General features: G+C 48.9%; 7 protein-coding genes across 7 annotated transcripts; 4 read left to right on the top strand and 3 right to left on the bottom strand.

Annotated features, from left to right (window-relative positions):
- Positions 1 to 90: 90 nt before the first annotated feature.
- Positions 91 to 1,117, bottom strand: LCP9604111_6597 (uncharacterized protein; the record flags this gene model as incomplete). Its single annotated transcript, XM_039074535.1, has 2 exons — positions 91 to 517; positions 567 to 1,117. The coding sequence occupies 2 exons, from the start codon at positions 1,115 to 1,117 to the stop codon at positions 91 to 93; spliced, it is 978 nt and encodes a 325-aa protein (XP_038927236.1).
- A 1,804-nt stretch (positions 1,118 to 2,921) lies between these two features.
- LCP9604111_6596 (SIR2 family NAD-dependent protein deacylase) lies at positions 2,922 to 3,936 on the top strand (the record flags this gene model as incomplete). The annotated part of the gene is made up of 2 exons (XM_039074534.1): positions 2,922 to 3,255; positions 3,317 to 3,936. The coding sequence occupies 2 exons, from the start codon at positions 2,922 to 2,924 to the stop codon at positions 3,934 to 3,936; spliced, it is 954 nt and encodes a 317-aa protein (XP_038927235.1).
- A 432-nt stretch (positions 3,937 to 4,368) lies between these two features.
- On the top strand, positions 4,369 to 6,857 carry LCP9604111_6595 (uncharacterized protein; the record flags this gene model as incomplete). The annotated part of the gene is made up of 14 exons (XM_039074533.1): positions 4,369 to 4,486; positions 4,540 to 4,573; positions 4,625 to 4,674; positions 4,721 to 4,815; positions 4,865 to 5,010; positions 5,070 to 5,253; positions 5,312 to 5,381; positions 5,431 to 5,715; positions 5,768 to 5,818; positions 5,884 to 6,191; positions 6,239 to 6,339; positions 6,391 to 6,563; positions 6,616 to 6,778; positions 6,830 to 6,857. The coding sequence occupies 14 exons, from the start codon at positions 4,369 to 4,371 to the stop codon at positions 6,855 to 6,857; spliced, it is 1,806 nt and encodes a 601-aa protein (XP_038927234.1).
- Positions 6,858 to 7,540: 683 nt separating this feature from the next.
- LCP9604111_6594 (putative SNF2 family helicase/ATPase) lies at positions 7,541 to 10,923 on the top strand (the record flags this gene model as incomplete). Its single annotated transcript, XM_039074532.1, has 2 exons — positions 7,541 to 10,462; positions 10,516 to 10,923. 2 exons carry the CDS (start codon positions 7,541 to 7,543, stop codon positions 10,921 to 10,923), a joined length of 3,330 nt encoding a protein of 1,109 aa, XP_038927233.1.
- A 1,521-nt stretch (positions 10,924 to 12,444) lies between these two features.
- LCP9604111_6593 (GAF domain-containing hybrid sensor histidine kinase/response regulator) lies at positions 12,445 to 16,184 on the top strand (the record flags this gene model as incomplete). The annotated part of the gene is made up of 2 exons (XM_039074531.1): positions 12,445 to 15,825; positions 15,894 to 16,184. The coding sequence occupies 2 exons, from the start codon at positions 12,445 to 12,447 to the stop codon at positions 16,182 to 16,184; spliced, it is 3,672 nt and encodes a 1,223-aa protein (XP_038927232.1).
- A 204-nt stretch (positions 16,185 to 16,388) lies between these two features.
- Positions 16,389 to 19,092, bottom strand: exg2 (putative exo-beta-1,3-glucanase; the record flags this gene model as incomplete). The annotated part of the gene is made up of 3 exons (XM_039074530.1): positions 16,389 to 16,800; positions 16,852 to 17,864; positions 17,917 to 19,092. The coding sequence occupies 3 exons, from the start codon at positions 19,090 to 19,092 to the stop codon at positions 16,389 to 16,391; spliced, it is 2,601 nt and encodes an 866-aa protein (XP_038927231.1).
- Positions 19,093 to 20,330: 1,238 nt separating this feature from the next.
- On the bottom strand, positions 20,331 to 22,385 carry LCP9604111_6591 (serine/threonine-protein kinase; the record flags this gene model as incomplete). Its single annotated transcript, XM_039074529.1, has 7 exons — positions 20,331 to 20,901; positions 20,959 to 21,443; positions 21,494 to 21,649; positions 21,709 to 21,913; positions 21,964 to 22,075; positions 22,134 to 22,256; positions 22,343 to 22,385. The coding sequence occupies 7 exons, from the start codon at positions 22,383 to 22,385 to the stop codon at positions 20,331 to 20,333; spliced, it is 1,695 nt and encodes a 564-aa protein (XP_038927230.1).
- Positions 22,386 to 22,693: the final 308 nt, after the last annotated feature.

Genomic DNA, 22,693 nt, shown 5'->3' with positions numbered 1-22,693 from the left:
GAGTTCAATTGATTCAACGGAATTTGATAGCTTGCCAGTCTCCACTTTATGTATCAACCAGTCCACCACTATGATGCCTCATGTCAAAAATCAGTGGTACTCGTTGTCCTTCAACAAGCTTCGCCTCTCCACATAAGTAATCTCAAATCGAAAAGGTGCATCAACAAGCCCAGTTGACTTCTCCCATTGTGGATCCAGATACCACGGCTTGATCAGCAAGACCTCGAAGACGGTGGGTTGTCGAATCTGATGCAGCGGGATAAGCCAATCGTCCAGACGGTTTGTTACGTGGGGATATAAATGGATAGTCAATTTCTTCAGGCCAGGCAGCTTGGTAGCGAGAATCTGACAGCATTTATTCCAACTTAGACCACCAGGATCCGGAAAGCTGAGCTGCAGAGTGCGAATCATGCTTAAGCGCTGTGGTAGAAGTGTACGCGAAAAATCAATAATCGTATCTGTGTGGTTAAAGAGGAAAGTGTTCTTTTGGAAGATCATATCAATAACCTCGGAGTATCTAGCACGCTGTTAGTTGGCTTATTTCAAACATAGATGGAAGTACTCACAGTCTTCGACAGGTTTGTAAAAGAGGCACAAAATCCGCTCTTCTCGTGTCAAATTTCCACTCGGAGTTCTCGTGGTAATATGATCCGTAGTTCATGGGTGTGATGCAGTTTCCCCCGGGCCGACGAGCAAGCAATCCCCAACAATGATGACTGCATGGACAGAAATTGCGAGGCTCGCTGCATAAAATCCCGACAATTTCTTTACGGGATCGTTTCCATTTGTGCTGGTCCGGTCGTATAATATGCAGCATCCGGCTACATAGATAATGTTCCCAAATGAGAAGTCGGACTTCAGTGGGTAGACATTCGAACAGAGGAGACTGGGCTTGTTGGAGAGTAGATTGTTGCTCGCGTCGTTTTGAAAGTGATAGTCGCCATCCACGACTAGTCGACACTTTGAGGTCTTCATTCTCCGGAAGTGGTGGGGTGAGTGGCCTGGGGCGGGGTTTTGTAGATAAACTGAGGTGATTTGAGTCGTCATCTTGAACTCGGTTCTTCTTTGCCAACCCTAGCTTTTTGCCATCTGCCTCGTCGCCCAGGTTTGGCGCCATATTTGAACTCGTAGAGTGAAAGTTGGATAGTGTTGCGTCGGGCGATAGCGACATAAGAGCTAAACACGCTGACGTGTAACGTCAGCGCGCGTCTCAGATGTGGACTCTAAATTTGAAGGCTAAGAGCTAAGATTTCTATGAAGGGGATAGAAATTGAATTGAAGTCAAGATGATAAATCAAACAACGAACGTCGCCCAAATGTAAAACATATAGTACCGGGACGGCCTTGTTTGTCTGCATTAAACTATGCCAATGAACTATATAGCAGAGACAGTCACCAAAATCAGACGATACTTGCACTGGATGATCTTTTTCACTTTCGATCAAGCTCGGGATTTCACAGCCCAGGTGTATATAGTGGATTTTTACAGGGAACCCCCATATCGACCCTTCTGCCTGATTATGCCTGAGACAAACATATACTAACAGTAACAACCACAAGGAAGAGACGGATAGCACCAAACCAGAAAAAGTTCGAAACCACCCAACGAGGAACGTCAGAAGCGTTATATCTAACAAAATCCCCGTCTATCCAGACAGACAGGAAAGCGAAAGAAAAAGACAAGTAAAGGGGACATAGTGGTAAATAGCCAGGAAGGATCCATCAAGGTCGACAACCCGGCCAAAGCATAACAGAGGGAAGAGAATAGCAAACCCTGACTCCGGTAAAGAAACCCCCGTCGAGCTTGTCCCTGCCGGAGAGGTTATTGCGGAGCGAAGCGAAGGGGCTCCAAAATCATTAGAATCAATACAGTGAAGATGTAATCGGCTAACGTTGGCAGAATAATCCAACCGGCAAACCAAATAAACCAGGTCTAATTTGGCTAGACGATAATTTCTATTACGTGCTAACTATGTAGTGTTAGCCTAGTTACCCAAGCAGTTTCTCAAGCAGTTTCTCAAGCAGTTGCTTAAGTACTTAGAATCCTAGAGCAAATAGACTCTCTTCCTTTAAATTAAACTAGCACGTTACAGTGATTACAGAACTATAACCAAGTAAGCAAGCAAGGATGGAGTTGTGGCGATGGGGGCCGAATGAGGGGCCGAATGAGGGGCGGCGACCTTGCAAGGCCAAAGTAATATATTGTCTAAGGAAGCCGATACAACGTACAAACCAGCGACGCGAACCTAGGAGCCTGACTGGCCTATCGTCCTCGAGAGTGGATACTCCGATAGTCGACGCACAGTGGTGGCTGGTCAATGCCGGCGGCGACGTGAAGACAATCCTCCTTATCTCGATAAATAGGGAGAGGCAGGCCCTCCACCTCGAAAGATGGTGCCTTGCTCCACCCCACAACCGGCCCACAGCCCGCCACGCCCCGAGTATGGTCCCGACGAAGGTGGACGAGGTAGATATTATCGTGGGTAATCCCAGGCCATACTCACGTACTATACGTAGTACTGTACTAATCATTGCCATCATAGGTTGGCACAGCCGGAATGTCTACTGGCATAGCAGTCTAACCTAATTAGTATAGGTCAATCTTGGTACTCCATTTTCAATACACGGACCATTTAATACGGTTTCGCTACTGTAAAATGCACAGCTTTGAATACCGGAGGATCTATTAGTCCTATAATGTCTATTGTTTATTTTAATTCATGTAATCAGGCTCTATAAATTTAAGTAGCTGAGCCAGTACTCCATTGATTGGACCTATATTTTACAGAACCGGTTTAGCCGACATGTTTTCGATGCCTTACAGATCAGGCCTCATTCGGTATAAATTCCCCGCATCCCCACTTTCATCTTCGCCCTTGATAAGCTCAGCTCTTCAACGTCCATATTGTGACTTGAAGAACATGGCTGAAAAGAGCATTGTACCGGCCGCTGACCTTGAATCATTTACGGAATATTTAGGAGGCTGCAAACGCATCGTTGCTCTGCTTGGAGCTGGAATCTCAGCAGCGTCAGGCTTACCCACCTTCCGTGGCGCAGGCGGACTCTGGCGCTCCCACGATGCAACCTCCCTCGCGACTCCGGAAGCCTTCGATGAGACTCCCGGTCTTGTCTGGCATTTCTACAGTTATCGGCGACACATGGCCTTGCAAGCCGACCCAAACAAAGCACACTACGCCTTAGCGGAGCTATCGCGAAGGAATGAAGACTTCATCACATTGAGCCAAAATGTTGACGGTATGGATGTCGGACAAGTGCTTCTGTCTGAATTACTAAAATCCCCTCGTGTCGTTTTTAGGTCTCTCTCAGCGAGCGAACCATCCCTCGAAGCAGCTGCATCTTCTTCACGGCACTCTGTTCACTGTCAAATGCACCAATTTCTATTGCGATTACACCGAAGACAATTTCACTGACCCCATAGTTCCTGCCCTCGAAATTCCAAAGAAGAGCCCAGGCCTTAATCCCTCTGCGACCGACAAGACTGGCGAGGAAGCATCGAAAGCGCTAGCAGAAGCGCTGGACGGCACCAGCAACGAAGTAGACATATCCGATTCCAGCAATCCTATCGCCACAGTGAGCAAAGAGGAGCTACCTCAATGTCCGAAATGCAAGGATGGATTGCTCCGACCGGGAGTCGTATGGTTTGGGGAACCCTTGCCGGAGAAGACGCTCAGCACTGTCGACAAGTGGATCGCGGCCGGGCCAATTGACCTATGTTTGGTCATTGGCACTAGCGCAAGGATCTGGCCAGCTGCGGGGTATGTCCATGAGGCTCGTTCGCAGGGCGCCCGAGTTGCAGTGTGCAATATGGACCGCAAGGATACACCGGGCGAGCTTCATAACGGTGACTGGTTCTTCCAGGGAGATGCAGGCGTTATTATCCCTGAGATACTCAAGAGCGTTATTGGCGAGATCTGAATCTCATGGGAGGATGGATACGGGAATGGCGAATTTTGATATTGGGGTTTGCATGAACTGGTGACGAGACACATGATAGTTGGATGACAAGGAGCTTTGGATTTCATACAAACTGGTATTTCTAGGTAAATCTACGAATCTTACAAATGAATAGGCCAATTGCACAGACTCTGAGACACCACTGCCGTATACAAATGCCGATCATGCCTCGGGTATTCAAATTTAAAACCCTAGAAATAGCGGAATTATGAGCTGATCTACAATTGCAACCAATTGGCCCGAATCCAACTTGTATTTGATATGCGGGGTTCGTAAGGAGTACATATATAGATCTACATTACCCTCAACATCCAAGGGGTGACATTTAAACTCGGACGCCCCCTTGACAATACGTACCACCATCAATTGTACCTCAATTGCGCGACAGACACAATGAAGTCGACAACTACAGTACCCCAGAAACGAAAGAAGGAAGACAGCGATGATGAGGATGATATTGTCAAAGATGGCAGCCTCACATCCGCTGCTGACAATTTCTTCGAGGCACTGTGTATGTGATCGAAGCTTCACGCAGTCCATTGGAAAGGCTAACCTTCTTTCCAGTTGAGGCCGGTATCACATACTGCTTCGTCAACCTGTTAGTGACTGTATTAGCCACTAATTCTATGTGTTCTGACCGGTCTGATAGAGGGAGCGACCATCCCGCGATGTTGGAAGCAATGATCAAGGCTAAGCAAGGTGAGTACCGGATATGTTACCAGCAACCAGGGCTTATTTATGATAGAAAACAAACCCAATTTTCCGAGAATCATTACCTGCCCTTCTGAGCTAGTTGCCCTATCAGCTGCACTGGGATATGCTCAAGCTACAGGGGTTCCGGTAGATGACTACGCCCATCATATCAATTCTTTCGCTAACTTCTTGCAAGCAATGCGTAATTGTGCATGTCGACTGCGGCACTCTTGCTATGGGACAGTCCATACATAATGCCTCCGTCAGCAGAGTTCCTGTTTTGTGCTTTGCTGGTTTGAGCCCTTTTACTCAGAATGGCGAGTTGTTGGGTTCCAGAACTGAGTTAGCAAGCCAAACGAAGTAGGTTTACATGGAGCCAGCTGACTGATACTGAAGTACAGGTTCATCCATTGGCTACAAGACGTACCTGATCAAGCAGCGATTGTTCGACAATACTGCAGATACACGGGTGAAATAAAGACCGGACGCAATATCAAACAAATGGTCTCGCGAGCTTTGCAGTTTGCTACATCTGATCCCAAAGGTCCGGCATATCTAATGGCTGCGAGAGAGGTACTCGAGGAAGTAAGTATTCGAAGTTATCGCAATAAGCCAAAATTGTCTCTAACCATATCTTATGCAGCGTGTGGGAAATGAATCTCTAGACGGTGAAATTCTCAGTTCGATCACCCCAAGTGCATTGCCAGAGCAAGGTAGGGTGATAATTTGAGATTTGAGATTTCATATCGCTGACAGCAATAGAGGTAGAATTGATTGCCAAGTCGCTGATGAGCGCAAAGCGACCGCTTGTCATTACAAGTTATCTTGGTCGGAATCTCAAAGCGCCAGCCCTCTTAGCCGAACTTTGTGATAAACTTCCAATTACCGTCGTGGAGATGGTCGGCTCTGACGTTTGCCTCCGGAGTGACCACGAAGCATATCGCGGCGTTACCGTCACTACTCATCCGGAAGTTCTTCAAGCTGATGTTATTCTTATTCTTGATTGTGATGTGCCCTGGATTCCTACTGCTGGAAAGCCTCGGAGTGGTAAGAATGTCCAAAAAACCATGTTTCAGTGCTGTTCTGACACACACTGCAGGGGCAAGGGTATTCCATCTAGATGTCGATCCGTTGAAGCAACAGATGCCACGTAAGTTCATATATCGACCGTATTGCTGACTTTTCTCTGCTTTTTTATTAACGATTACATATCAGTCTTTTCAATCAATGCCACTCGCAAGCTCAAGGTTGGCTGTGGAATTGCGCTTGGGCAAATCAATGCCTTCTTGGATAAACAGGATATCGACCGGGCTAAGTATACCCTGGAGTTTGAGGAGCGGTCAACTAACTACAAAACCTGGAGGGAAACTTTACAAGCACTTGAATCACCGTCGAAAGATGGTGTAGTCAGTGTGCCATATCTGGCATCGAGACTGCGAAAGTCTCTCCCCCAAAACACTATTTACGTTTTGGAGGCTGTAACCAATGCAGGACACCTCATCCACCATTTGAACTTGACTAAGGTATGTATTCATGCCAATGTGCTGATTCTATGCTAATCAAATTCCAGCCGGGAAGTCTGATTGCCAGCGGCGCAGGTGGTCTAGGATGGGGAGGTGGTGCAGCACTGGGCGTCAAGCTAGGCAAGCCCGGCTCATTCATATGTGCAATGTAAGTGTTCACCAGCGCGGGAGCTCTTCCACAATATCTAATAAGCATCAGCGTCGGCGACGGAGTCTATCTATTCTCGCAGATGGAAAGCGTATATTGGATCGCCAGACGCTACAATATCCCCTTCCTCCTCGTTGTGCTTAACAATGGCGGATGGAACGCACCAAAGGTGTCCGCACTTCTGGTTCACAAGGACGGGTTATCATCGAAGTCGAATAGACGAGGTCAGCCAGATCTAAACTAAATATCTTGTGCATAGTAGCTGATCTAGTACAGATCTCAATATCTCGTTCGACCCTTCTCCCGATTACCCCGGTATCGCTGCTGCAGCAGGTAAGGCGTGGGGTGCGACAGTTACCACGCGAAGCGAGCTTGATCCTGCTATCAAACAGGCAACAGAAGTTGTTCAAAGTGGGAAATGTGCTGTGGTTGAGGTTTCGTGAGTGGGAATAGTGGCTCTTAAGTAACAACCGCTTACTTTCATCTATAGTGTTCCGTCTATGTGGAAAGAGAACTAGTACAAAATGCCAGAAGGGTAAATGGGAAAACCAGTTCTCATTTTCTGGCTTCAAGAAGAATTTGCTTCTTTTTGTGGTGTGTTATGTTGAAACTGCGTTGTCTCCAATGCAATGGGAGGTAGTTGTTGCTTTGAAAGTATGAAATATGTCAGCTACTAGACATAGATTGGGTACTAGCTTGTATGCGATTGATCTGATTGATATCTAGATGATTGATATCTAGATGTAATACTATTCTTGTACTATTCTCCAAGAACTAGATGTGCCTTTTCTTTCCCTGTGCTGCCTGAGGCACCCAGCCGTTGCTAGGCCAACCTCAAACAAAGCGATAACCTTTTGGAATCGATAACGACTTCTCCCTTGGATGCTCGCAAACCCCCACCATCGACAAACCACTTCGGATTCAAGGCATCATCTAAGGGTGAGTGTCTCCAACCCTGTTATATTGGTTACATTTTCCTGGAACTCGAAATTTCAGTTCCTAGGGGATCCCACAGTCCACGAGCTGGTCGAGCCCACAAATAACATAAGAGACTAACTGCGAAATCCAGTGCTCAGATATCCCTCTTCGCGTCTTGATGCCCTAAGATTAGATCATTCCAGACTTGGTTATCCTGTGAAGTCAACAAACAAACCTATCAATTGTCTGACAAGATCTACTCAAACCACAACGTCAAAACACGATGGCTAGAGAAAGCACTGCGCCAATGGAGCCCCTCACTCCAGGGGGAAAACCAAACACCCAGCCTCACCCGGCACACATCCAGGAACCCGAATTCGGAAAACCCTCACCGATCGGCCCCGCACAGCACAGGTCAAACCACCTTTTCAACATCCCGAAGCCAAATCAATCTCGTGCCGAACATCATCGACCCGTCCCTCGACCGCATCCGCAACAGCAGCCACAATCACACCAGCAAGGCCATTCGACTGCTACGCCGTTGGTGAAGCGAAGCGAGCCATGGGATCCATTCAAGCCGGTCGCACCATCAGCCTACAATAACCCTCGCGGAGGGTTCCAACATGGCGCAGTGAGTATCAAGCGACCCGAAAATGTTACTTGGACAACTCCCCGGGCCCCTAGGCCTGTATATCAATCCAAGCCTGTTCCACCAAAGATGGCGGGCGCGACGAAGAATATACAGAAGTTTATAGATCTCACACGCGACGACACTGATCCTGTTCCAAGGGCATCAGCCTATGCGGCGCCGGGCTTCGGGGCTATGGATATGAATGGCTACGTGGATACGGCTATGGCAAACGAGAACATCAAAGCTTTGCTGGAGGGTGCATTCGAGGATGAGGAAGACAAGGCTGAGCCGAAACCTAAGGGCAAGAAGAAGAAGGGTGGAAAGAAGTCCAAGAAGATGTCACAGAAGAAGCAGGATGATGAAGTCGCGGTGGACGAGAAGAAGGAACAAGCGATTGACGACCTCGATGATCTTGCTGCTCAACTTCAAGGGGTCACAGTGAACGACCCGAAGGATAATAATGGCGCCAAGTCTGGAAAAGATTCATCTACCAAGCTTGATGAAGAAGACAACGAGGCGGCAGAGGCGGAAGAAGAAGAAGATGAAGATGAGGAGGAGGATTCCGACGATGAAGATGCCGGAGTCGTCGAAGGCTTAAAAGTGACTCTTCTTCCCCATCAAATTGAAGGTGTGAGATGGATGTGTGACAAGGAGACTGGCCGAAAGACGTCCAAAGGGATTTTCCCCAAAGGCGGAATCCTTGCAGATGATATGGGTTTGGGCAAAACAGTGCAAGCTATTGCTTTACTGCTCAAAAACCGCAAATCTGATCACGAAAACAGCGATGACAACACCGAGTCCGCAGGCAAGACGACCAAGTTTCCCCCAAATTGCATTGCCTCCACTTTGGTAATTGCGCCACTTGCACTCATCAAGCAATGGGAGGCAGAAATCAAGGACAAAGTTGAGCCATCCCACAAGCTGAGTGTTTGCATCTATCACGGTACAACACGCGCAAAGGCTTCAACGACTTTAGACAAATACGATGTTGTAATCACAACGTATGGAACTCTTACCTCCGAATTCAACTCGTCCGCATCAGACAAGGCCAAAAAGGCGGGTATTTTCGCAGTTCATTGGTACCGTATCATTCTTGACGAAGCGCATACAATCAAGAACCGTAACGCCAAAGCTACCCAGTCAGCATACGCATTGGAGGCCCAACACCGCTGGTGCTTGACAGGAACGCCATTGCAAAACAACCTGGATGAGTTGCAGAGTCTCATCAGATTCCTTCGCGTGAAGCCCTATGACGATTTGGCCGCATGGAGAGATCAAATCAGCCGGCCTTTAAATAATGGCCGTGGAGGTCTCGCTATTCAGCGACTGCAGGTCTATCTGAAGGCCTTTATGAAACGGCGCACAAAGGATGTGCTTAGACTGAATGACAATGTGAAGCCTGGCGAAGAAGAACCAGACGGCAAGCCAAAGAAGTCCTCAAATGGATTCCACATCACTAAGCGTGAGGTCATTAAGGTGGCTGCCGAATTCATGCCTGGTGAGTTAAACTTCTACAAACGTCTCGAACAGCGAACGGAGAACAGTCTTGAGAAAATGATGGGTGGTTCCAAGGTCGATTACGCTGGAGCTTTGGTTCTGCTGTTGCGTCTTCGCCAGTCCTGTAATCACCCAGACTTGGTCAAGGGTGATTTAGCCAAAGACAAAGATATTCTTTTGCAGAACGGCAGTACGAATAGCCAGTCGAAGTCGGATGACCTTGACAGCATCGCCGATCTTTTCGGGGCGATGAGCGTTGTGGCAAAGAAATGCGATGTTTGCCAAACGGACCTGAGTCAGGCTGAAATCAAGGCTGGTGGCAGTCGCTGTGGTGAATGTGAGGCCGACTTGAATGCCGATGTCATAGGCACAGAAAAGAAGAAGAAAAAGAAGTCGAAGAAGAGCCACAAAAAGCCTGACGTTCCGGACTCACCGTCAGCCCGCAAATCCGATGCACAAATTGCTCGTTCTCGCAAAAATCGACGAGTCATTATTGACAGTGACGACGAAGACGAAGAAGAAGGCGATTGGGTTATACCTCGCGACCAGCGCAAGATGCCTAACCTCGGAAAAGCAGGTGGCTCGGACGATGAAGACGCTGAAGGGGGTGGTGAATGGCTCATTTCGGATGATGAGACCGATGATGAGACCGATGATGAGGTCGAATCACCCTCCAGAAGGAAGAGCCAGCCCATAATTCTGAGCGGTTCCGATGATGAGAGTGATTCCGAAGCGGATGACATCTACAACGATGAAGGAGAAAACGGAGAGCTTCCATCCACTAAGATTCGTCATCTTATGCGGATTCTGCATCGCGAGGCACCGGACTTCAAGTTCATCGTTTTCTCCGTCTTCACATCTATGCTTGATAAGATTGAGCCCTTCTTGAAGAGGGCTAATATTGGTTTCGCTCGCTACGATGGTGGAATGACAAATAACCACCGCGAGGCTAGTCTCGAAAAGCTTCGAAACAACAGAGGCACCCGGGTCTTGCTCTGCAGTCTACGTGCTGGTGCATTAGGCCTCAATCTGACAGCCGCTAGCCGTGTCGTTATCTTGGAGCCCTTCTGGAATCCCGTGAGTTACAATTTTAAATCATCTATTGCGCATTGTGCTAACCCTGAAGCTAGTTTGTGGAGGAGCAAGCTATTGATCGTGTCCATCGCCTGAATCAAACCATTGACGTAAAGATCTACAAGATGGTCATCAAGGGTACCGTGGAGGAACGCATTGTTGCGTTGCAAGACCGCAAGCGCGAACTGGCCAATGCCACCATCGAGGGCAAGACCGGCGCTGGCAAGCTCACCGTGCGCGACATGATGGCGCTCTTCGGTCGTGATGCAGAATCCCGATTCACCGATAACCAGAGCACCCTAGACTTCAACCAGCCTACTCGACTGCTGAATACTGGTGATGAGAATGAGCCTGCTTCTTCCTCCACTCAGGAGTCTGCACACTCTGTTCCGCGCGGCCGGGGAAACGAGGTCAAGCCTAACCGGCCGCGAAATGAAGACTCGGTTTATGGCCGACGGTGGTAATCAGCATGGTACGAAATTATGAAATGAAATTTGGAGATAACGTTTGCGGGAGTCCCGGTTGGTGTCAGGAATGTGTTCGTATTTCTATTAAATTTATTTCATTTCTTGTTTGATGTTATATTTTACTGGCTGATCTCGTACATATCTTCAACCCATTGTTGCTATGCTAAAACACACGTCTCCTTGCCCTTCATTCCCCATTGTCGGCCTGAGGTTGCTCCAGGCTAAAGAGTGGTGGAACCTTGGTCGTTTGATGGCTGGCCTCACGCCTCCCATGTATCCGGAAACAATGCCCGCGAGTCGGATTCCCGCCCAATTTTAGACATGGCGATTTCACAATGGCGCTCGGCATTGTGCTCCGATTGGCATACCTATGAATCTGGATAATAACTGCCGTCGCTATAGATAGGAGCAGTTCAAGCACTATTACTACAAGTGTGCTGTATGCCATCTATTTAGTACTGATGGATGGGCTAACTCAACTTCTTTGATCTATTCTGACTTATTATACTTGATATGGCAGGGCAGAAGCTAATTGAGAGTCTAGTTGTCAAATCCAAGTCAGTTTTAATGCCGCCATCCAACACGCTTATCACACTCTAGCTGAGCAGACCACTCATCTAGAATGTGTGGGGTATCGAGCAGAGATGATTCTCGATGGGCCGGAACAGGTACCTCCATGTCAGGTTCTATGGTTCTGGTCCGGAATCGCCGAGTCTGGCCTTCGTGCGCTTGAATGTCAGTAATTACCTGGAGATCTTTGATTGAATTGCGCTGGCAGAGCACGGAGTTGACCAGCACGCCAAACCTCTCAAGATCAAAGAGCGGACTAGGGTCAATGCAAACGTTCACACTCCTCGAATGGTCTGGATATATTCAAGCCAGGACTCGATCAGACTATTTGCCGAAGCTTTTACCATGGATATGAGAGTCTGGTCCAAAGGATTGCGAGCGATTCTCAAATGGTAGTTTCCGGCGAACCGGACAAGGGAACCGAGGACATGCTCCCAGGGAGGAAGCTTGTTTCTGGTGGATCATGCCTTGATAGGTTGAAAGCCCACAGAAGAAAGCATGGGCTGGGGAAGAAAACCCCCGTAACCCCGGTTGAAGCATGGCATTCTGGAGATCTTTCAATCTTGTAACTATATACTCTTCCGGTCTTATTTGATTCTCTTCATATACTCTGTGTGCACCCAAATTCTCCTTCATACACGATGGTTCATGCTTTACCGCGTTAATACATCGCTAACATTCTGTGAGCTGCTTCCTGCCAAATTCGCTGCCCAATTTATAGCTAACGCTGGTGGCCTTCCTAGTTCGAACCATTCTCGGCTGCTCTCTCTGCTGAGGATCGAAGGCTGAGATATGTCTTCACCGTCCGACATTAAAGATAACGGGGATTGGACGGTCATTTACGATGACCAGAGTGACGATGGCCAGAACGGCAAGAAAGAAGAAAAGCCTTCTCGAAGGAGGCAGTCTCTCGCGCGAACGTTATCCATACCGAAGAGCATGTGCATCATGTCTGACAACAAGACTGAAGTATCGACGGTAGCCGAGCTGCTATCCCCGAAGTTGAAATTGCCTCAACTGGGCACCGAATCGGCGGAAAGAGTCTTTCCTGTTCGTTCCGTCGTCTCATTTGATTCCACACCTTCATCCGCCCTGCAGACACCTTCCCTCGATAAGCTCGAAACACCGATATCTCCTTTTTCGGACACATGGAGTGCAGGCTTCAGCAATGAACAAGCGGGCTCTCAGCAGAAAAGTCCACCTGGGAAGAGTACGAATGCTGAGGATGGTGTCTCAAAGAGATCCGACCATCCCACTCAACCGCGTGCTGAGAATGAAATTCCATCGGTACTCAAAGGACAACCTTGCTCCAGCCATAATCTTGACATTTTGGCACAATTGAAAACCACTGTGCAAAACGGTGGCGAAATCCTTGACATCCACAAATCAACAAAGGGGATATGCTACTCGCATGAAGATGAAGAGAACATCTTCACTCAGTCATTCGGCGCACTGGTTGTGATAAAAGAGTCCGACGGTAACTTTGAAGTGCATATAGCAAGTGAAAACTCCAAGGAAATCATACAGCATTCTCCTGATCAACTCTTCGGGCTTCGAACATTTTGTGATATATTGCCATCATCGCAACACAGCAACTTTCTTGCTCATTCTAAATTCGTTTTGAGCGACGACTACTCAGTCCAGGACTCTGGTCCTGAGGTCTTCTTCCTTTGTGTATTGTCACCTGACGGATATATTCAGGGTACTTGGTGTACCATGCATACGAGCACAGTATATAAAGACTATATCATTTGCGAGCTTCAGCCCGAGCCTCGAGGGACAAAGGTTCAGCCCGATTTGGAGAACCCCGAAATTCAAACGACAAAAGCGGATAGCCAGACCTTGGACATGACCTCTGGAGCATTTCCTGAGAATATCAATCCTCCGGGAAAAGACCTTGATACCAGAAATAGCAAATTTCCCGACCCATCGGAGCTTCTCAATACCATCCCTCGAATCCTCCAGCGATTTGCAACTGCTCAAACGCTAGAAGCGCTCGTTCAAAATACCATCGCCACTCTGCAGAATATCATTGAATTTGACAGAACTACCATGTATCATTTCGATATTGACCGCAACGGAATTGTGGTCGCCGATGCAGTTGATGGTTCGTCGGGGTTAACTTCGTACGAAGGCGTGCATTTCCCGGAATCAACCTTCCCCGAAGGATTGAAGAAACTATACACACGCAATACTGTATGCTGCTCTTGTTCTAGAAGCCAGGGCAGTTCAAAACTTGTGTATCGGGCTTCCACCAACAAAAGGCCCCTCGACATGTCAAACACCTATATCCATGCAGCACCGGCGCCCTTAACGCCGCATACCGAGAATCCCGTCAGGGCCTGTTTGTCAATCCAAATCAATGTCTTTGGTAAGCTTTGGGGTCTCATATCATGTCAGTCCTACGACAGTGGCCAAATGCTCCATCCGCTCATCCAGAAAGTGTGCTGGTTTGTAGCCGAGGCGGTTTCAAGTAACATTGAGCGTCTGTCCTACACCTTACCCTTTCAATTTCGAGAGCCGGACATCTCTTTGGATAAAACGCGCACATCTCAGGCTATAAAGACCCCACCCGGTGATCTTCTCAGTCTGTTCGGGGCAGATTACGCTGCAGCGTCGATCATGGGCGAGGCCAAAATCTTGGGGAAACCAATCGACTCGCAGGAAGTTTTGGCATTGTTCGAATACATGAAAGCCAAAGAAAATGACACGGTGTTTTGGTCTGCAGATATCGCTGCCGATTTTCGGGATCTCAATTACTCGCCCGGCTTTCATCATCTTTCTGGTTTGCTTTACGTTCCTCTTTCCATTGATGGTCGTGATTTTATCATCTTTTTTCGGGCTGATTTAGAGAGCCATAACCTTGCTTCTAATTCAAGCCGGCAACATGAATGGTCGTCGGCAGAGTTTGGAAAGGCATCTGTACTGTCTTTGCTCTATCGCACTTTCACCGATATATGGCAAGAGAAGGAGGTTACACTGCAGAACAACCAGTTGATGAGGCTTTTACTGGCTAATTCGGCGCACGAGTTCAGAACACCTCTAAATGCGATCATCAACTACCTGGAGATTGTTCTCGATGGTTCTCTAGATCAAGAAACACGAGATCATATTTCCAGATCTCACTCGGCTTCTAAGTCGTTGGTATACATCATCAATGACCTTCTAGATCTCACGAATACGGAAAACGGGCAAAAGTTGATAAAGGACGAGGTATTAGATCTCTCCGAGACCCTCACGGAAGCAACAGACATATTCTGGGAAGAAGCAAGACAGAAGCATGTCGATCTACAAGTAGTCCAACACGCAGCCCTACCTCCCGTCCTCGGAGATCAACGGCGGGTACGCCAGGTGATCACAAACTTGATCAGTAATGCTATACAGCACACATCTACCGGAGCAGTGACAATCGAGTCTTGTGTTGTTCCGGAGCCGCTGGAGACAGATCATATCTGTGTCGAAGTCGCAATACATGATACCGGGTCTGGCATGTCCCAACAGACTGTCGAAACATTGTTCTGCGAGCTGGAACAAGTATCCAACAAGGGATATATGCAGAATCCCAACTCATTTGAACATACTTCAAGTGGCCGTGTATTCGAGACGGAAAGCGTGCTTGGCCTGGGCCTCGCACTGGTCGCCCGAATCGTGCGCAATATGAACGGTCAGCTAAGCTTGAAGTCTGAAGAAGGCAAGGGAAGTTGCTTCAAGATCAGGCTTGTGTTTCCTCTTCCGGGTGAAGATAGTATTCAAAAGCAGAACTCGTGTGCTACGTCAAACGGACATGTGCAGGGGGATGAAAGAAAAGAAGACACAAAGAAAGACACCACATCCTCGAATTGCGTAACAAACCAGAACGAAGGGGGTATTCCATGTGAATGTGGTCAAAGTCCAGAATTCGAATCAGGAAAATGCGTCGTGCACGCCGAGGTAGGCTTGAAAACCGGGGAATCGAGAAAGCTCTCCCTTTCTGGCGAACAGCTCGATCAGAGCCACCAGCCACAGGTACCGGCCGCTTTCCTTCCAAAAGAAGATCCTGGGCAATCATCAGAAGCGTCCAAATCTCCTGTCAAAGAACTCTTCTCGATCTCACCACCCACAAAATCCCCTACCGACCAGCCCCAACCCCCTCAACCCAGCGTCTCTCCCACGATGGACTGGAACCTCCACGTCCTCGTCGCGGAAGACGACCCAATCAATAGCACCATCATGCAAAAGCGCCTTGAGAAATTCGGCCACACAGTGCACATGACAAGCAACGGCAAAGAATGCCTATCTGCCTATAAAGCTGATCCCACCCACTTTGACGCAGTGCTGATGGATCTACAAGTATGTCAACCAAGAATTAAACAAATTCCACCTCAATGCACATACTGACACTCAATTTCTTACGGCAGATGCCCATCGTCGATGGCCTTGGTGCAACACAGATGATACGCGAATACGAGCAAGAGCTGGCTAATGGAGACACGCCTGCGCCTCGCATTCCCATTTTTGCTGTCTCGGCTTCCTTGCTCGAGGAGAATCGGAAGATGTACATGGATTCGGGCTTTGATGGATGGGTCATGAAGCCCATTGATTTCCACAGGGTTGATCGGTTGCTTGGGGGTGTTAGGCTTCAGTGGGTACGTCAGGAGGTTGTTTACCGGCCTGGTGTGTGGGAGGCTGGAGGGTGGTTTGAGGCATAGACATTCCAGAATGACCATAGGAGCTGAGATGGGGGTTATTTCGACTCGAAGAACTCTGAGAAGGGGGTGAAGATATCCAATACCCAAATCGGGGCATTGAAATCATATGCAAAAATTCTAGTCTTTCTCCATGGTATCTATACAAACAGAAAAGTAAATGCAAAATGCAACAAAATAAAAACAAATGTAGGTAAACTCGTCATATCAAAAATTTTCCGCTATATCGGTGAAGTCAGGCACTGTATCTCCACACTTAAACGAAGGGCTATATGCCTTGCTTGGCATATATCCATTCTTCCATGCGGTCCGATAACTCCACTGCGCGGCTGACTCTGTCCGCCAGGTCCAGTAGAACCATCCCATTGCCGTTTCGAAGGAAGACATCTGTGCCTCGGCATATGTCTGAAGGAACTTCTTGTAGGTATCCGAATATTCCGATGGGTCCTCGTTCGCATTCGAGCAGCTGCACGTTCCTTCGGCCGCTGTTGGGCAATAAGCCGTCGTGGAAGTGGTAGAGTAGGTCCCTTCCCATCGAGTACCTCGGCCGACGTTGTTCAAATACTGCGCGCAGTCGGTGTCTGCCTGCGACCATTCACCACAAATGGTTGGACCCCATCTGGTTGTGTATTAGCATATGAGATTACAAAGAGACGGCAGCTCAATTTACCCCGAAGTAGTCGTGTTGATCTCCTTGATCATAGGGTACCAACTATTACAGATAATGTTGACCTTGGCGGTGTGGTTCAACACGATCTCACCCGTGTTGAAAGTAGTATATTGATGGGTGTCGAGGTACATGTTGTCCGGGTGGGTTTGGAACATGCTGTCCCACTTGGCGAGATTCAGAAACCCATCATGCAGGACAATAGTGGCAGTGATACCATTCTTCCGGACGAGTTCCGCTGCCTCCTGGGTCCAATTTAGGACCTTCTCGGTGGGCAGGGTGAGCATCAGTGGCTCGTTCACCAGACCGTAGATCGTTACCACATTCTTATATCGGTCTTGGGCAAAGAACTGCGAGAGTTGGTTGTGAATCTCAAGCGACCGCTTACGGTTGAGCGTACCGTCTGTACCGGCCAACCAGCCGATGCTGCCCTGCCGGCCGCTATGGTTCCAGCCATTTTGACTGCCAGGCAGTCCGTGGAGGTCGAGTTTGATCCGTAGTCCATATTTGCGGCACCACTCGATTGCGCGGAGTAGATAACGCCACGCAATCTTAGGGACGTATGGGTCGTCGTCGTAGGTAGTCACGGCCCAATAGGAGTATGGGATGCGGACGTGATCCAGCCCGGCCTCCTTGATCTCTTTTATATCTGACTCTGAGATGAATTCGGCATAATGCTGCTCAATCGTGGCCGCTGCGGAGCTTCCAAGCTTTTTAGTCAAGGTGTACTCGTCGATAATACCAGCGCTAGATGGCCACTTGCTGAACAAAGACGGGACAATGAAGGGCTCGATAGACAGCCATCCGCCTAAATTGACTCCGCGGATCGGCTGTGTGCCGTAAGGGAAGGCCTTGTTAAGAGCAGGCACATTGTCGTTCGCCTGGGCAGTGTCATCCCAAGTCGAGTTGATGCCCATAAGGGAAAGGCCACCCACAGTGGCATTTGTGAACGTAAGATTGAACCCTTCGGTCTGGTACCACGTAAATGGATCCAAGTAGGTGCCCTTGGCGTAACTCTGAAGTACCGCTGTCAGCAAATTCCATCGAGGTGATACACTCGAGACTTACTGGTATGCTTGCGCGGCTGATACCGTCCAAATTAGAGGTAGTCGAACTGTTCCCGGAGGAGGAACTCGTTTTTGAATCTGAGCCCTTGTTTTTTGACACAACAATTGCAACCGGGATGATGATGGCAAGCAAGAGGAGCATCGCCAGGAGACATCCGACCAAGATACGTTTCTTCCTCGACCAGTTAGACCAAAATTTCCAAGCCGGTGGCCCTCGGTTGTCCGAGCTGCCTTCCCAGCTGTCTTCATCTTTCCAATGATCTTGCACAGCAGGTCCACCACCGCCACGACGACGAACCCGAGCATCAGAGCCATGGCCTTCTTCCAAATAAGCACCAGACACAACTCGTGCGCCGGCCTTATGGCGTGAGTGGCCCTGCGCAACTTCAGCACCAAGTGCCGCACCAGCAGCAGCGTCCAAAGCAGCTCGCTTCCGCTGTCGTCGACGTTCCCGACGCAAGTCATCTTCTCCGCGAGACTTTTCGATACGGTCCACATCCTCGTGCTCAGCAGCAAGACGCGCCATAGCGTCCACACTCAGGAGGTGCGCAGCACTACTCGAAGACTCAGTGCTGCGATGTTTCTTCGCCGAGGCCGCAGCAGCAGCAGCATCAACTTCCCGCCGACGCTCCCTTTCTCTTTCGCGCTCGCGCCGTCTCCGCCGACGCGCCTCAGCCTCAAGGTCGAGATCAACATCCCTGGCCCGTCTATCTCTAGCCGGACTCGCACTCGCACTCTCGTCTCTGCGGTACCGCCTCTCGCGATCCGGCCGTTTAGCAGGCGACATAGCAGGTGAGCCCTTCACCCTAGAACTCCCCCTCTCCCGCTCCCTATCCCGTCTTCTCCCCTCCCCAGACTCCTCATAAGCAAGTCCAGCCTCTTCCTCCCTCCGTTTGCGCCTCTGTTCCCTGCGCCGCTCCCGCTCCTCGTCATAATCATCGCGTTCATTATGCGAGTTCGACTCGTACCCTGCTTCCCCACGGAAGCGGTATTTTGCGGTGCGCGCGTTGCCAGGACTGGACGTTGCGCCTTCGTCGGTGTCCTCGTAGCGGCCACGGATGTACTCCCTATCTCGGTCTCGGCGCAAGCGCTCTTGCTCACGTGTGCGGTCGCGATCCCGATCCCGATCCCGGTCGCGTCTGTCGGGTCGGTCTCGGTCTCGGGATTGGCTGGGCATGCCAGATGGGGGTGGGGGTTTTGGTGTGGTATGCGCTGATCGGGATGGGGAATGTGGAATTATTGTTCGTAGTGATTGTTGATTGGGTTGTTGTGAGGTAAGAAGAGGAAGGGGAAGGAGAACTGATCGGAATGTATTGAGATTGGGTTGGACACGTGGGCATTGAGGAACTCTAGCCAAGTATCTTGGAACTCCATCTATATGGGGTCGGTATAAGTTTGTTTTGCTTTTTCCCCGCACGGATATCCCGCCAAGAGATTGTATAACAAGGTAAAATGTCGTTATGTAGGGTTTGCTCCCTATAAAGCCCTTGATATATTATTTTATAAACTCTGTACAGCTCACGTCTTCATGGTGTATACCTACTTTGTCATTCTAGGTTAGGATGTGTAAATGGTTGCGGAGCAACGGGTGATAAACGCGTCCTTATATATGTACGGAGTACGGATGCTCCTTATGTACACTCTAGATACAAAGATGCGAAAGAACTCATTTGTATATTGAAATGCAAGATATAACATTAAATACACCAATCCCAGTCCACATAGACATGCTCCAGTCCATTCTAACCAAAATACAAATGTTCATATCAACGAGTCAGGGTATGGAAACTCCAAAACACTATAAGGTTAAAGAAGACATCATTGCGAAGAAAATAAAACAAAAGTGAACAACGCCGACCGAAAAGAGGAGTGATAAGGAAGAAACAAAACGCGGGTCTGATTGTTTGTGACTGCCATAAGTATGGATCTGTACAGCTGTAGGGGAAGATGGAGACGTGGCGATGCATCATGATGGTGATGATATATAAAGAAAGGGATGAAAGGAATGAATTATCGCTGTGTCCGGGGAATCTAATAGAACGAAAGTGAGATGGTGCCTCGAGCACTGCATCTCTTGCTGTAAAGATCAACGCAGTGAAATGCATAGTCGATGTGCAGTGTGCAATCAGACAGGGTCATCAAGGCCGTCTCCCTCTGGCCGCTCCCAATAGAGGGGGAGCCGGAACGTGTCGAAGTGGTGGCAACCCAGCCAAGAAGTTAGAGCTAGCATTCATTCGCCGACCTCCTTGGGTGCTAAACTGGGAAGCATTGATATCCAAGCCGGGATTTCAAACGCAACTGCGAGTCGAAACCACGTAGGTTAGCACATTAGCCCATATTGTGCGGGTATAGATTGTCAGCAGTGACAGCGCCACCCGCACGAGCGCCAATTGGTTTTCACCGAAGTCGGGCCTGTCAGCTAATGATTTGTCTGGCTCCTTCTTTGCCCAGGACGCCTGGCTCAGTCGGCTTGGGACTGCGGTCGCGGCCCTTTTTCCGACTGAAGAATGATAGCATGCCATTGGCTTGCTTGTTCTTGTCATCGCCATTATCCATCCCATCGGCGGGGGTAGAGTTATGAGCCAGCTCACTCCAGCTGCCAGCTTCGTTTAGGACCATTTGGACCCCACCACTTTTGCTCATTTGCCGCGTGGCACCCCGGTGTCTATTGTTGGGGGGTAGAGGTCGATGGAAGGACGGGGCAGGCGGCGGTTGGAAGGGCGGCGGAGGCGGAGGTGAAGGCGACATGCGGCTTGAGGGAGACGGAGGACCCTGACCAGTTGCGGGGTCATTGGGGTCGGGTGTCTCGCTGAGTATAGTCATGTTGTCACTCTGTTGGGCGCGGTAGTGCGAGCCATCGGCTTGGATGGGAGATGTATTTTTAGGGTCAGGCTGTGAGAATTGACGGGCATGCGCAATTGGATTTGCCGGGCTTGTGGTATTCCCTTGGGTTGTTGTGGCAATTGGAAAGCACTCCTCGGGATTTCTGGGACACACCATTAGCACATGGGGGGAAATGGGTTTGACGGGAAGAGAAACGCACATTACGGCAGCAATAGCTTCCGCGGCATTGCCTTGGTAGCTAGTCAGGGTGTAGTCAAACGGTTCAAACATTGTTTCAATGAGACGGTGAAGCTCTTCATCACGAATTTCCTTCGCAGTGGCATCTTCCCTTAGCTCAGCGCGCGGCTTTTGTCTACGCGCTCTGGCCTCCAAGGGCGCTTCTTCAAGAAGTAGCTCCTCTAGATCGTAAGTCGCATCAAAGTTAGTTTTTTCGCTTGATGGGCGGAATACTGGTGGGATCTGTTTGCGCTCAAGGGCTTCAAAGTCGATCTCGGCGAAGAACATGTGCGAGGTGTAGGTCTCGAACCCGATAGCACCGATTCGTTGAGTCCGATCTTTTTGTATCAATGATCCCAACGCCCTCAAGCAAGCTACTGATACTGCGGGATTGGTGACGTAGTATTTCGGCTGCGCCTTCTTGATGTTTTCGCTTAAGGTTTCTTGGCTTCGGCCTTCAAATGGTCGCTGCGCTGAAGGTTAGACAGGAAAGTAGACGGAAAACAAATCTCTCATACCTTGTTGTAGATGCACTCGTAAAAAGTAACACCTAATGACCACCAATCTACCTCAAAGGCATAACCAGTTCCTTCATAGACTTCCGGGGCTAGGTAGGCTAGTGTTCCTGATTTGCTTGTAAGAGGTTTCCCCGGTCGGTAATCTGATGCCACGTTCTATGAATTGGAGTTAGCCGAAGCTCACACCAGTGGTGATTCGTGCCGATAGAACTTACAAAATCAGCCAGGTGAACATGTCCATCGGAATCCAACAGCACGTTGTCTGGTTTTAGATCTCGATGAATGATACCCTGCGAATGGATATACCTCAGAGCACACCCGAGTTCCGCCATCCAAAACCGCACTGCATCCTCTGTGAAGCATTTTCGGGAGATATGGAATCGAAGATCACCACCGTTCATTAAATCAACCACAATATAGCTTGAATCTGGTCAGCAAGGAGTGACGATAGTCAATTCCAGAATACTCACATGTACTCCATGTCTTGGAAACTGTATCGCAAATTGCAAAGGAACGGATGGTTCAAATGCTCGAGCATTCTCCGTTCACGAATTATATTTCGTACGCTTTCCGAACGAACCACTGAAGCGAATGTCAGCTACAGCTTTCCCAACCCGGCAGCTTTGTAGTTCCAACAAACCTTCCTCTTTGCGAATATATTTTAGGGCGAATGTAAGACCTGTATCCTTCCTTTCGACGATTCGTACTTTTCCAAATGCACCCTTTCCAACCACACGGAGGAGCCGGAAATGATTGAGGTTGACTAGCAGAGAAGGAGCCATCAGCATATTATTCGAAATAATGGAAGTCCCTAAGACGTCCTCCCCGAGTCGAGGCCAGTAAACCTACCTGCATCGTTGCAGGACATAGGTTTCCCCTGAGTATTTCCCATGTTGCGAGGATAGAGCGATAGCCAGAGTAATCAAAGTTGACTAGTATCTTGCTAGCAACATCACACTTGTTCCAAAAGTCTTCCGGTCGAATGGCGATCGCGTCAACGGATGAAGGAGACAGATTTTCGGTGAATATCGAGCTTATCTCGCAATTTCCATGAGAGGTGACTGAATTCCGAAGGTAGAATGGCCAAGCGGGGGGGGGGGGAGGGGGGCCAAATATTCCAAGAGACGCCGAATATTATAAATGCAGGAAAAGATGTAAAAACCCTAAAACTAGAAAAAAATGGTTTAAATTATAAGGCCA

Source organism: Penicillium roqueforti (assembly GCF_015533775.1).
Source record: "Penicillium roqueforti strain LCP96 04111 chromosome Unknown scaffold_18, whole genome shotgun sequence".
NCBI lineage: Eukaryota > Fungi > Ascomycota > Eurotiomycetes > Eurotiales > Aspergillaceae > Penicillium > Penicillium roqueforti.
This window is presented reverse-complemented; position numbering and strand designations above follow the sequence as displayed.